Below are 12,736 nucleotides of genomic sequence, written 5' to 3'. Positions count from 1 at the left end.
CAAAGTCATTTGCCTGCAGAGATGCCCATGTAAAAGCTTACATACGCTGTTTTTATTAAGAAGGCCAATCGGATTTTGTGGCAGGTATTTCTCCATACTGCAGCTGGATGACAGCGCAATGGAGATCTTGATGAAGAGATCCGAGGTGAGCACACAACAATGTTTCATCTCTCTCAGGCTTCCCTCCCTCTTCCTTCACTCCACATGAGGAGCGGCACGTCCTCAAAACACCCCCTTTAAAGACAACCCACCTGGGTGACCTAAATCCCACTGAACCTTCCTGAACCACCACAGGATTTCACCTGTCAACCTCAGGGTCACTGAAACAAAGAATTGAATTTTTTGGCAAAATTCTCTCTGTGGCCGCCGCTGACTGTACCATAGAAATAGGATTGTTTTGGTGTAGGTCGAGTGGTGTCACGTTACGGCGGCGGAGGGAGGCCTTGGGAGCTGGAATCCGCCAGGGGCCCAGCTGTCGACCCGGGCCCGGTGAAAATCCCTGACCTACAGGGAGGAATGACCGGCATGCAGGGTGCTCCGGGTCCTGTTCTGGAAACACAGTCCTGCATTCAAAACACTCTCTTACACACCACCACTGTCAGTATTGGGGACTTGTTTCCACCCAATGCCACCCCCCCCCCTCACACAAACACACACACCTTCTGTATAATGTAGACTGGGCTACAACACATTGTTTACTTGCCAAATGAGTCATTTTAGGATTCCTTCAGTGAGCCCAAATAGTGTAAATCGTAAAGTGTTTGTCTTCAACACATCATGCACATGCTTGTCAGCTTGCAACGCTATATAATCCTCTTCATTCAACTGGTTCCTGAAAGTAGATAACGTTTTTCCGTCTACAGATACAGAACAGACAAGAAATGGATTCACAAAAATACCTGTACGAAAATGACAGTTTCTCACCAAGTTTAATAGCACATTATGTAAAAACATCTCACCTACATCCATACTGTATATATAAAATCTATTGGAAATATTACGTTACAATAGTGTTCCCATGATTAACATTAGTAATATGCAACAATAAATCTCTATTGCACGTATCAGTTGAACCATTACAAAAAATTGTTTTTGTTGTTCATTGCCTCTCAGTAAACTCAAGGGTGAAGAAATACTGTTAATAACTTACACTATTGGTGCTTCTGTAGATGAGAATATTAAACCTATACTTGTAAAAGAGAATTGCTGCTGGCTTTCTGTATGGAAGGCTAACTAAGTGCTGTATGAAAGAGCCACTAGTGCATCTTTATTGTTACATGTTATTACTGCACACTATCTTATTGGCTGTTAAAGGACAGAGAGAAGAAACCAACAGGATCTTCTAATGATGGTTAATAGTATTACGCTTAGTCATTTAAATCAACGTCTTGTTATTAGCATCAACAAACTCGCCTCAAACTTTATCTCTAGCCAACAACATGCAATTAACCATGCCCTATGGATCCAAGAGTCCATGCGTGTGACACAAAAACTAAGACTTAAATGATTGATATTACAACATGAACAATGAACACTTAAGTTATTAAATAATGTCACTTGGTAAACATGGACGAGAAGGGACCCAAACGGTCCATGAGGCTGTGTAGAGGATGTCCCTGTAGATGTCTAGCCAAGCAAGGATCAGTCATGAGACTGCTACAATAATGCTCTTCAGTGTGGTTGGCAGCATGAGCACATGGCCCTCATGACACGTCCCTTTGGTCCCATTGGCAAGTCTATCTGGTGGAAGTTAGCTAAATCTTCTAGGTCAATGCTAGAAAACACAAATATATAAGCCCTTGTCTTGTCTTGACCGGACAAAACAAAACATGTGCAGTTGGCAATCCAGAACTTTAAAAAAAAGTTAAAAAAAAAAGGTTTAAAAAAATGTCAGTGCTGAACTAATAAGAAACAAAACCAATAAACAAGACTAGAATGCTGCAGCATGTTGGAAAGTAGAAAATGTATGGTCTCTTGACAAAAACACCTACTTTCTGTGTGTTTATGTTTATGATTTTTAAAATAATTTTAACAGAAAAATGTTTATGCCTTATCATTGGCTAGAGTTAACATGAATATCTTCCAATGAATCATTGCCAGAGGAAGACCCCAAGCTTCACATATCATACAACATAGTAACCTCAGAGACACAATCATAGACTAAAAAAGACAATAAAGACAAATACCAGTTACAACTCCTATGTTAGAGTTTGCATAATAGAGTATTCTTCCAGAAAAGCCCTTGGATGGAATGACTCAACAAGGGTCCAAAAACCAAACCACATGACTAACCAGGCTGTCTCTCGATTTAATGTGTAAAAAGCCAGTTTAAACTTCTCAGGGTTACTGATTCTGGATCTGAAACGACTCTCGGAGTCTAAACCTTCCTCTGACACCACAGCTGGACACTCTCATTCCAGTGCAGCTGTGGTGTCACTGCCAAACAGAGCCAGTTTGTCGGGCTGGACGTGTCCGCCAGCACTGGGTGAGGCCTACAGCGAGCACACCCCACGACCTCCGGCCTCTGACCCGGCCTCTCCTTCAGGGCGAGGCTCCTTCCAGACGTGGGGCCTCTCTCCGTCTGTGACCGAGCTGGGGGATGGGTCACACAACCTCGTCTGACTCCAGACTGTACTCGCTGTACAGGGCGTCCAGGATGGACAGCTGCTTCTCCATGGCGGGCAGGTACACCCCCAGGTCTCGGCGCATGCCCAGCGTGAAGCCGTCCTTCAGCTCGTCGCCCGCTCTGGACACCAGGGCGGCGGCGAAGCTGGCGTGCGACGGCGCGGCTCTCAGGGCCAGCTGGACACAGGAAGCACGAGCGGTCAGGAGGGAACTCTCTCACAGAGGGTTGATAAAGGGGTGAGGGAGGTGGTACTCACAGCAAACACGCCCCGGACCACCCATCCATGGTAGCGGCGCAGCGTCTTTCCATAGGCGCTGTCTGAGAAAGAGAAGAGTCTTTTTTTTTGTCATTTGGAACAGGTACAGGTTCTATGGAATTCTTTGGTCCTGCTCCTATTAAAGATAGCAAACAACCAGAACGCTGATTAAAACGTTCGGAAACGTATGCATATCCCTGGGGGGAAAGGTACCCCCATTTGAGAAACGCTGGATTAGAACATAAGAGCAGTAGTTAGTTCATAGTACGTGAGGTATATCTTTTAAAAGTACGTGCCATTTTTGGGGCTCGTGCAAGTTTGTCTGCGCGTGTGTATTTGTGTGTCTGTATGTATGTGTCTGTGTGTGTATATATGTGGGTGTGTCTGTATGCATGTGTGTCTATATGTATATATATATGTATATGTGTGCGTGTGTGTATATGTGTGTGTGTGTGTGTATATATATACACACACATATATGTGTGTGTTACACGGACAGCTGACTCACTGAGTGCCCCCTGGATGTCGCGCGCCCCGGCGTTGACCTCGGACAGGAACTCCTTGAGGAAGCTGAGGCCTCGTCGGAGCCACAGCAGAGCCTCCGTGGCCGAGTTGCGGACCTGGGCCACGCCCGTCTGGACCTCGTGCAGAACGATGCTCTGCAGCGTGGGGAAGCTCTCGGGGTCTGACACCAGCTTCTGATGGATCTTCTAAACAGCCACAGCACACAGGATGTGGGGACACAGTTGGCGTGAAGGAGTGGGGGATTCTGCTCTGGGATTTACTGTACAGTAAACTGGACGGGTTTTGTGCATGTGGAGTGCATACTCAAATTATTATACGTTAGTTGTGAATCTTTCCTGTAAGTTATACCAGTACAGACAACTGAGAAAGGCGGAGTTTTACCCTTCAGGCCATGAAACAATTAAGACGTGGTGACCTGTTTGCACTGCTAACATTCGCGACTCGAGGCCTCCTGACATAAAAACAGGGGCATAAGGCGCCCCTATGTGGTCATATTGAGTACTACTAAGAATGGCAACGTCGGTGAGACTATTACTATGTTCTATAAACATAACTCTTTTATCATAAGCAACAAGAATATGTGCAGGCACATTTTCACAAACTTTCGCACTCACCTTGATGTTTCCTACAAAATCCATTTTAACCGGAGCAAACACTGTGGACCCCAGCTTGTCTGAGGAGAGAGAGTCCTTTGTCATTGAGCATGTTGATCATTTAGCAGCTGTGTCACTGAGGTTATATTCCCACTAAACCATTGAGCATTGACAAGAATTTCAGAACCTGATTCGTTTACCTCAACCCGGACCACAAATAAGTACCACATGCAACCAGGCACAGTGAACTATGACAGAGCATATAGTCAGCTAGTAAGGAGAAGGCAGAGAAGGGTCCTGTTGAGAGCGGACCCCTCGTGTTAGGACAGGTGAAAGGGGGAGACTGCGGGAAGAGCGAGTCCTTCTGTACGCACCACAGCTGTCGCATTGACATGCGTGTGGCAAAATGACGAGTCATACTTCTTTGTTTGGTATGAAAACAAAAGCGGTGACAGGTGACCACGGTTTAGCATGCAACCCTCCCCACACACGCACGCACACCTACATACCTCAAAGGCCATTCAGTCAATTAGTAAAAGTATGAAGAAAGCCTCATAAAAGAAGTGAAAGAGTAATGACATGCAGGGAGGCTTGGGTGAGAGACAAAACAAAAGACTTGACGAGACCAGGCAGAGATAGGAACGGAGGCGCATGCACTAATGATCGGGGTGGGGTGGGGGTGGGGGTGTTTTAGAATAGCTTCCACCAGCCTCATTAAAGATGGGGAGTGACGTCAACATTGAACATCAGGCAACAGAAGAAACAGGAAGATGAGACAGGCAGGCAGGCGAGGAGAGAGACTGAGTGCGACTGTCCTACCTAACACAGGCACTATCGCATAGCAAGAATCCAAAAAATCTTGAGTAGGGATACCACAGTCGTCGTCCAGTCTTATATCACTAAATCTAAAAATTGAAACAGATTCAAACAAAAGAATATATTAGAGAATGGTGCCAGCATTTCAAACTTTTATTAGAGCCAATGAATCAAGCATAAATAAATAAATACAATCAAAACCAAGACCAACATAGAAAGGATCCACCAAAGTGCATGCAGTTGTGTCAGTGATGGAAGGGATTGTTCTAGAATCGAACTCTAAATGAAGCTGAATACAGTTGCTGTTAACTGGAATGGAAACTCCTATGTGATATGGTAACCATCTAGAATGTGCTTTTCTGTTTCGAGGCATCTGGCTGCCTAAATAACGACGTTACTGAATCTTGTGCTTCAATACTGCATCTACACTTCTTCAATACTGCAACCACACACTGCTACACAGCAACAGTCTTGCTACATAGCGACGGTGAATTCCTGATGAGCAATAATCAAACGCCATCATATGTGAACATCGTGGCAATGACAGCTTTCTGCCAAGTGTTCAGGAACACTTAAGGGGTTTAGAGTTGGGTGAAATCAAAAGAAAGAGGAAAGATGATTACCAAAAAAAACTTTACAAACCCAAACATCAGGTGAGGGCATCTCTGTGTCATGTGATCAAGAGAGAACACACTGAAGTAAAACAATCAGCATTCTCCAAATTTGATTTTCAGACTGACTTGAATTCTAGTCATTTCACTTCTTAATCTAAAGGTTTGTTCTTTGGGGGGGGAAAGCAGACCTTTGCTTGAAATCCAAACACTGTTATTGTACTCTTAATGGTTAACATTTCAGACGCAACATTAACAGAATACTGTATGAATACATACTAAACAACCTCAAGTAACAGACATCTTGTGGTACTGATGTCAGTTTGTAATTTTAAAAGACAATATGATATCAACCATTACCAGCACCTGGTAAAATAAATAAGGATTCTGTGTTCGTTCTAACTGTAGTGTTTACAAACTGTGAATTTTTGACCGCTGAGTCACCTAGAGAATGTGACCCTCCTGAGGCGTATTGCCATACCTGTGGCTCATTGTGCTGAAGAAGGTTTCCACCTGCTCTATCTCTTCCTCCTGCTCCTCCTCCTGCTGCACAGCACCCTGGGAATGTTGCTCCTCAAGCTTAGACTCAGCCTGATCAGGGACAGCTTCCGGTTGGTTCTGAAGCAGGACATGGCTCTTTTCCTTCTCCTGGGTAATGTCCACTTGCCGTTTATTCTTCACTTCCTCTTCTTCTTCCTCCACCTCCTCCCCCAACTCTTCCCTGTCTCCGGAAGGTTCAGTCTCAGAGGGGTTCTGGGTAATCTGGGGAGAGGCTTCTGGTATCTCCTCAGGGACTGGGCAGTCCTCACCAACTGGACAGTTCTCTATGGACCACAACACACACACACAGACGTGCACCCAAACTTTTAGCTTGGTCCACAGCCAGACTAAGTTGAACATTTGTCATGTAGAGTAATTACATCTTGGCTTGTTAGTTAATGAGGGTTCATTAATTGAATATATGCAAATGCAATAAAGTAGCAGGAGATTCATCAATGTCCACCCTCTAAAAGGCATTACTTTAACCATGACTGTGTACCACCAATTAGCCAAGATTTCTGCAGGATAGTTCTCCTTTATGGAACGCAATATAGGTCTTATGTGTAAAGAGTCCAGATGATAAAAAATAATATAAAAATGTTACAAAGCTAAACATCAGTCGATCAGGGTATTCTCCTTTATGGTGTTCAATTTAGGATTAATTATTCAGATTCATAGTGTATCCTGTGTGTGTGTGTGTGTGTGTACGTGCATGCGTGTTGGGGGGGTGGGGGGTTTGAACCTGTTGGGTGTGTTTGTGTGCTCTCTGGGACTGTGTCAGGCCCATCCAGCTCATCTGGTCTATCTGCTCCAGAGCTCAGACTCTGGTTGTCCGGTTCTAAAGCGCTGTCCAAGATTGCACTTGGGTCACCCAGTCTGAAAAACAACAACACAAAGATGGTTGAGAGAGAGTTACTGTATGTAGCAATGTGTTAAAGGGGGGATTATATGAAAAGCATGTTAAGTGCTGGTATTGAATTTTAGAAGAGCATGACCTACTTTCCTCCAAGGATCTGATTGGATTGGTTGACAGGTTTGACCTGTCAAGAACAAAAAACATCACATTTTATCCATGTCCCTTAAGTTTCAGGCATTAAACAATTCATTTAGGTGTGTGATTTGCACTCGTAGCCTTCAGTCGGAATGACTACATTAAACTTCATACTGTTATATACGCAAACATTCCACTGTCTATGTGTCTCCTTGGTTAAAAGTGTATGCTGAATGAATATATCTGCTAAATGAATACGTTCTCTCAGGGTGGGTTTGGGTGGGTGTACCTTCAGCGGTTTGACGGCTGCCACAGGGGGGGACCCAGGGGCGTTCTGTGTGGTGAGCTCAGAGGTGAAGCTGTGGTTAGCTATCTGCATGCACTCTTCCAGGGTCTTCAGGAAGGTGGTGCACGTAGACTTCAACATGTTTCCCGTGTCCTCACCCGCCTGAGAAGGTTTCACACAACCTACTGTTAAAAACTGTAGTGGCAGTGGAGAGATGTGACATGGCCGGGATTTCCCTTGTTCCTCGAGCCAGTCCCAAATTCTTGGGTTACCTCTGCTGACTCCCTTGGCTCGTCGCTGTCCTTGATCTTGTTGACTTGCTGGAGGAGGAGGTCACAGTACAGACGCAGTTCTGACATCTTGGTTTTCAGAGCCTCTGTGCTCTCCTGCAGCTCTGAGGGGGGAGGGAGAACAAAATGAGACCAGGAAGAGGGAGCTGGCCTTTGAAGTTGTTGGAGAAATGGAATGGTGCACACATCAGGTATTGGGACTTAGTTGTCAATGCTATGAAATGCTGTATTTGACGGAATCCAACAGAAATCCACCTTTCTCTCTCTTGGTTCGGTTGTCTGTAAGACAGGCTTTTGCGGTTCCCAGGGCAACCAGCCATTTCTGTCTCTCTGCTGTGTTGAGGGCTCGGAGGTAGAAGTACTGTTCTCCAGGGATGGTCAGGTCAACTCGGGTCAAGTCAGAGGGGTGAACTACGGTGACGTGAATTAGATGGCAGGAGGAGAATAACACGAGTTAGCTAACACATTTCCTCATAGAAGGAATGTAATGAACACGTTTATTATGGTTCTATTATAGCCATTTCCCTTTAGTGGTAAACTATATCTACTAACCTTGTATTTCACAGACTGATATTTTAATGCTGCCCTTGCATCCTTTCCAAGCATCTTCTTGAGAATCGTAGTAGGACAAGGTCCCTCCCTTAAGCACAAACCATCGAGGCTGCCAGCCTGCAAGAAAAACACTCAATGAAGCACACCCCAAAAGCCGGTGACGATTGGATCTTGCTAGCACTTCTTCTCGCGAGGCAACCAGTCATTTCTTAATGATGTCTTGCAAAATCATAAATTGGGTGAATTAGCTCTCATATCATAATCTTGGGTTTGCAACTGAGCATCGTAACATAAAAGCTAGCCTTACGTTATGTTATGTGTAGTGATCATTACAGTCCCTAAGTACTATGTTGGATTCTAGCTAGCCTACCTACGCTAGCTTTCAGTATGCAAAGGAGTTCAGCAAAAGCTAGCATATGTTGAATACCGGTATACCGAGCTAGCTGGCCAACGTGTTAGTATGAAATAACCCTGTCTCTCGCTTACTTGTTAGCCTTGCCTTGCTATGCATCTTGCTAGCAGAGATGACAGTTCACACTAGTGAGCTAACACTAACCTTATTTCATTAGCATAGCACCCATACCTAAAAAGATAGCTAGATTAAGAAGACTCGCTATAAGACTGGAACAGCGAGTGGAGCGTAGGCCTACATACCACTTATGTAATTTGTCCATTTATGCAGTATACCCTCCATTGTTTATCTCTTCTTGTGGTTCATTACTTGTTATTTCTATGTAATTATAAGACGCGAGTTACAGCTGATCTCAGAGGCTGCTCAGCGTATCATTTTGGAGCAGCTGTGCATTTTCGTCATTGGGGCTGTGTAGGTAACGTACGTAGCATTGTACGTGAATCGGATGCAGTTTTCATCGCGTAAGGTCCTCCCCTGCCTTGTGACATGTGAGCACTGAATCGTTGTCAGCACCAATGAACAGTAAACTTTTAGAAATGGGGCGCAACTTACACACATTCTAAACCAATCGTAAAACAGGAGGAGGCTCCCAGCTAAGCAAGTGAAACATTTGTTGCCACTGTCAAGTAGGCTATAGAAGTTGCTTGCCACGTAGCTACTTGTAGCAATGGTGGCTAGGGCATCCATGCAAGTTTCACGCATTGTTGCAGTTTTGTCATTTCTGAAAGTGTTGCATAATTTTTGACAAGTAGCCTAGCATAGCCTATACTACAGTTGCTCCTGTAGGCCTACATCAGTTCCTACATTAAATGCTACTACTGACTGTTTCGCTTTTTTCGACTTTATCCATCAGAAAACACGTGCGACCCAGTGCACATAGTTGTATTCAAGCAACATAATCAGAGCAAAATCAAATAGGGCCTGCAGGTCTGGACTGGCCGTGTGTTATTATTATAAATAAATAAAAATTGCATAATGCCGCGGCCGTTTGACCGGCCATTCAGGAAATCTCGCGACTCTCCCGACGGCCAGTCCGACCCTGGGCCTAGGTGTAGTACCCTGTAGGCTACAGCTCACCCTCACCATTCCCTACTACAAATCTGCTCCTCTCTTAAGATTCAACTAACCCCTAATCTTTCTCAAAAGCCCACAAACTTGGTGACTAACCCAATGTTGTCTTAATGTGGTTGATTAAAACAGGGTTGGATCTGTATGGCTCTTGACAGCCACGAGCCGCCACCACGGGGATAAGAACCCAGTGGTTAACTCTGGGCATCAGGGAAGTAATCAAGGGTTGGGAATCCCAACCAATTTGGGATAAGTGCTTGAAAGACGTGTTCCGGAGAGAGCAGAAGCTGATCATCCCTCCAAATCTGGTTTACAGAGTCAAAGTTAACCTAAATGAGTTCGTTCGACGGGTTCGTTTTTCTGTGATCTGCAAATTCATCATGCCAACTCATGAATCCTAAGGCAAGATCATCCAGTGATGCTCCCCGCTCCATCCTCACTACTCTAGATTAAGATCATAAAAAAAGTAACCAAATTATTGACGCTCAGGAGGATAATGACATATTATACTTATGGCCTATATTAAATATTATTAGATATTTTCATGATCTGCCCGGGAATGAAAATTGCATAATGTATGGTATTTTCCCCAAATTCACAATGATTATGTTTACGTAAATTACAGGTAGCTAAATTAGATGTAGGCCTACTAATCGTGTTGCAGTCATAGCTGGATAATTGAAACAGACTTTAAACGGTAACTTATCTGTTAAATAACTTAATGTAAGCTAATTGTAAGACTAAACCAGATGCATTAATGTTAAAATGGTTAGGCCTAGGCTCTGTAAACTCAACAAAAGATAAACAAAAAATTTAGATATACATTTTCCACTTGTGCAGTCACTGATAGCTATGGCGAATGATGTCAAACGAAGTTTGCGCTTGAGTCCCCCCCGCAAAGTCGCAGCTCGAGGCCCCGCCCCTAAATCCACTCAAAATGTATCTCCATAAGGGCCGGAGTGGGGACACTTTTCAGCCCGGGAGTTTCAGGCCCAAAACGGGCCTTTTTTTGTATACCAAACAGTGCTGGATGCAGCCTGCTTTGACTGGGGGTGCAGTGAACATTTCTGGGGGGTATCATGATTACAGAAAGGGATCGTATTATTTTTTATATTGATACCATTTTTGAGACTGCTTAACGATCCAAGTGTTAATCAGGCACGGAGCCAGATGTTGTAAACATTAGGAGCTTTGCCCCGACCTAGGGCGTATGGGTTTGATGTGATGCAAGATAGGGACTTCTACAGTTAATGCGAGCGCGCACAGCGCGCGAACGAAGTTTTTGGCCATTATTTGACCGCAAAATAGTTTTTTGAGCTTTAAGTAAAATAAACAGACGTTTTTCAATTGGTAAAATCTTGTCTAGCGATGCCATCACTCCGGCCCTGCTCCCATCCATCCTCCCTGATGCGTATCGTTACGGTAGGGCCGCCCGTCCTAGCTATCGGTAGCCGATCTGGGAAGACTTTTTGGAAAAGACGGGCTATAGACCCAACCAACTCTATGGAGGGGAGAACTCCCTCACATGGTACAACCCATGCTGAGGCTGAGGTGTCAGAATGCGGAACGTGTGTAGCCCACTTTAAGAGAAGATAGACTAACGTGACAAATGTCAACAACAAAAAAATCCTCGACCGGCCCAAAAGTGAAGCGGCCCACCGGCCCAAAAGTAAAGCGCCACCGGGAACTCTCCCGATTGATTACCCACCCCGGCCCTGATCTCCATCCTATCTTATACATTGCTGTCTACCTTTAAATATAGCCTATATTCACCAATGTGAGAGAGAAATAAAAAAGTTTCAAAATAACAAAAGCACAACAGCAGCCTATCTGAGTGGCGTCCTCCGGAAACCCGTCGGATGTCGAGGCCGCTCATTGTTGGCTATAAGCCATAAAAGATAGAAAATAGATTACTTATGAAAAACAGTTAATTTCAACGGTTTTTAGACATGTCAGCTAGCTAGATTTCCAAGCCATTTCAAATCAAACTGCTCTTTTGAGTGCTGCAGCAGCCCCAAGTAAATGATCAATTAAGTCAGGTTGTTAAACTTAAAAATAACTTGCTGAGAAGTTATTAATGTAGCCTATAGCCTACTTAAACTTACATTTACATTCACAACGTGATTACGAACAAAATGATTTCCTTTCCATATTCGCCAGAGAATTAGAATGAAACGGAGTGGAATCTTTGACTGCAATTTTCTCCCTTATCACTTTTTGACACAGGTCAACTTTAAAATTATGTAACTTCAGTTGTGATAAAGATATTGTTGCCAGATTCAGGGATTTTGAGACTATTTAGCCCATGTAAGTGGATGAAGATCTGTTACGTTGCTTACATTACGGAATTACTTTACCTGGCAGTTTAAACTTGGGGCTCTCAATGAGCGCCCTCAAAGTGTTTTCCTTGTTTTTTTTTTATATATTTTTTAATATAGGCCTAGGTTTTTTGATATGCAGGGCGGGGCACTTGGGGCTTCGGGGTCTTCCCCGAACATTCAGTGGTTACATCCACTGAAATAAAAAACATAGTTCAATAATTCTTCACTAGAGGGTGCGCTTTCCTTGTCCTTGTCCCAAAAAGTGGGGAGTCAGGTGGCTGAGCGGTTAGTGAATCGGGCTAGTAATCTGAAAGTTGCCAGTTCGATTCCCGGGCGTACTGAATGACTTTGTGCAAAGCACTTCACCCTACTTGCTTCAGGGGGAATGTCCCTGTACTTATTGTAAGTCGCTCTGGATAAGAGCGTCTGCTAAATGTCATCAGTCCAAATGCACCTGTGCGTTTAACATAGGTTTGGCACTGATTAACTCTTGTACTCTTGTAAGTGCACTTTCATTTTTTATGAGTTACAGAAACAACCTAATTTCCAGTGATGTGGAGGAATCTAAAATGCATTCACTATTGTTCTGTTTACAACATTATACACTTTTTAATTGTGATCTACTCTACGTATAGCAGCATTCCTCACCACGCCCCAATTAGACAAGCCCATTAACAATTTGTTTGTGTTTCACCATTCACATATCTACTGATATTGAGCCATTGAGTACGAATTCCATCCATGCCCACATGAATATCAGTCTTAAGTTCATCTCAGTTAAGACATTTTAATTGCTCTGTGATGATTTGGCATGGAGCAAAACGAAAGTTCTCAACCTTGAACTAAATG

General features: G+C 43.9%; 1 protein-coding gene across 1 annotated transcript; it reads right to left on the bottom strand.

Annotated features, from left to right (window-relative positions):
- Positions 1 to 910: 910 nt before the first annotated feature.
- plekha8 (pleckstrin homology domain containing, family A (phosphoinositide binding specific) member 8) lies at positions 911 to 8,857 on the bottom strand. Its single transcript, XM_067238809.1, has 13 exons — positions 8,741 to 8,857; positions 8,087 to 8,203; positions 7,790 to 7,945; positions 7,517 to 7,638; positions 7,248 to 7,406; positions 6,967 to 7,007; positions 6,710 to 6,843; positions 5,909 to 6,251; positions 4,820 to 4,905; positions 4,022 to 4,080; positions 3,391 to 3,592; positions 2,883 to 2,944; positions 911 to 2,802 (listed from the first exon to the last, which is right to left on the bottom strand). The coding sequence occupies exons 1-13, from the start codon at positions 8,778 to 8,780 to the stop codon at positions 2,605 to 2,607; spliced, it is 1,719 nt and encodes a 572-aa protein (XP_067094910.1). The 5' UTR covers positions 8,781 to 8,857; the 3' UTR covers positions 911 to 2,604.
- Between the last annotated feature and the right edge of the window lie 3,879 nt (positions 8,858 to 12,736).

Source organism: Osmerus mordax, chromosome 6 (genome assembly GCF_038355195.1).
Source record: "Osmerus mordax isolate fOsmMor3 chromosome 6, fOsmMor3.pri, whole genome shotgun sequence".
In the NCBI taxonomy this organism is placed as follows: domain Eukaryota; kingdom Metazoa; phylum Chordata; class Actinopteri; order Osmeriformes; family Osmeridae; genus Osmerus; species Osmerus mordax.
This window is presented reverse-complemented; position numbering and strand designations above follow the sequence as displayed.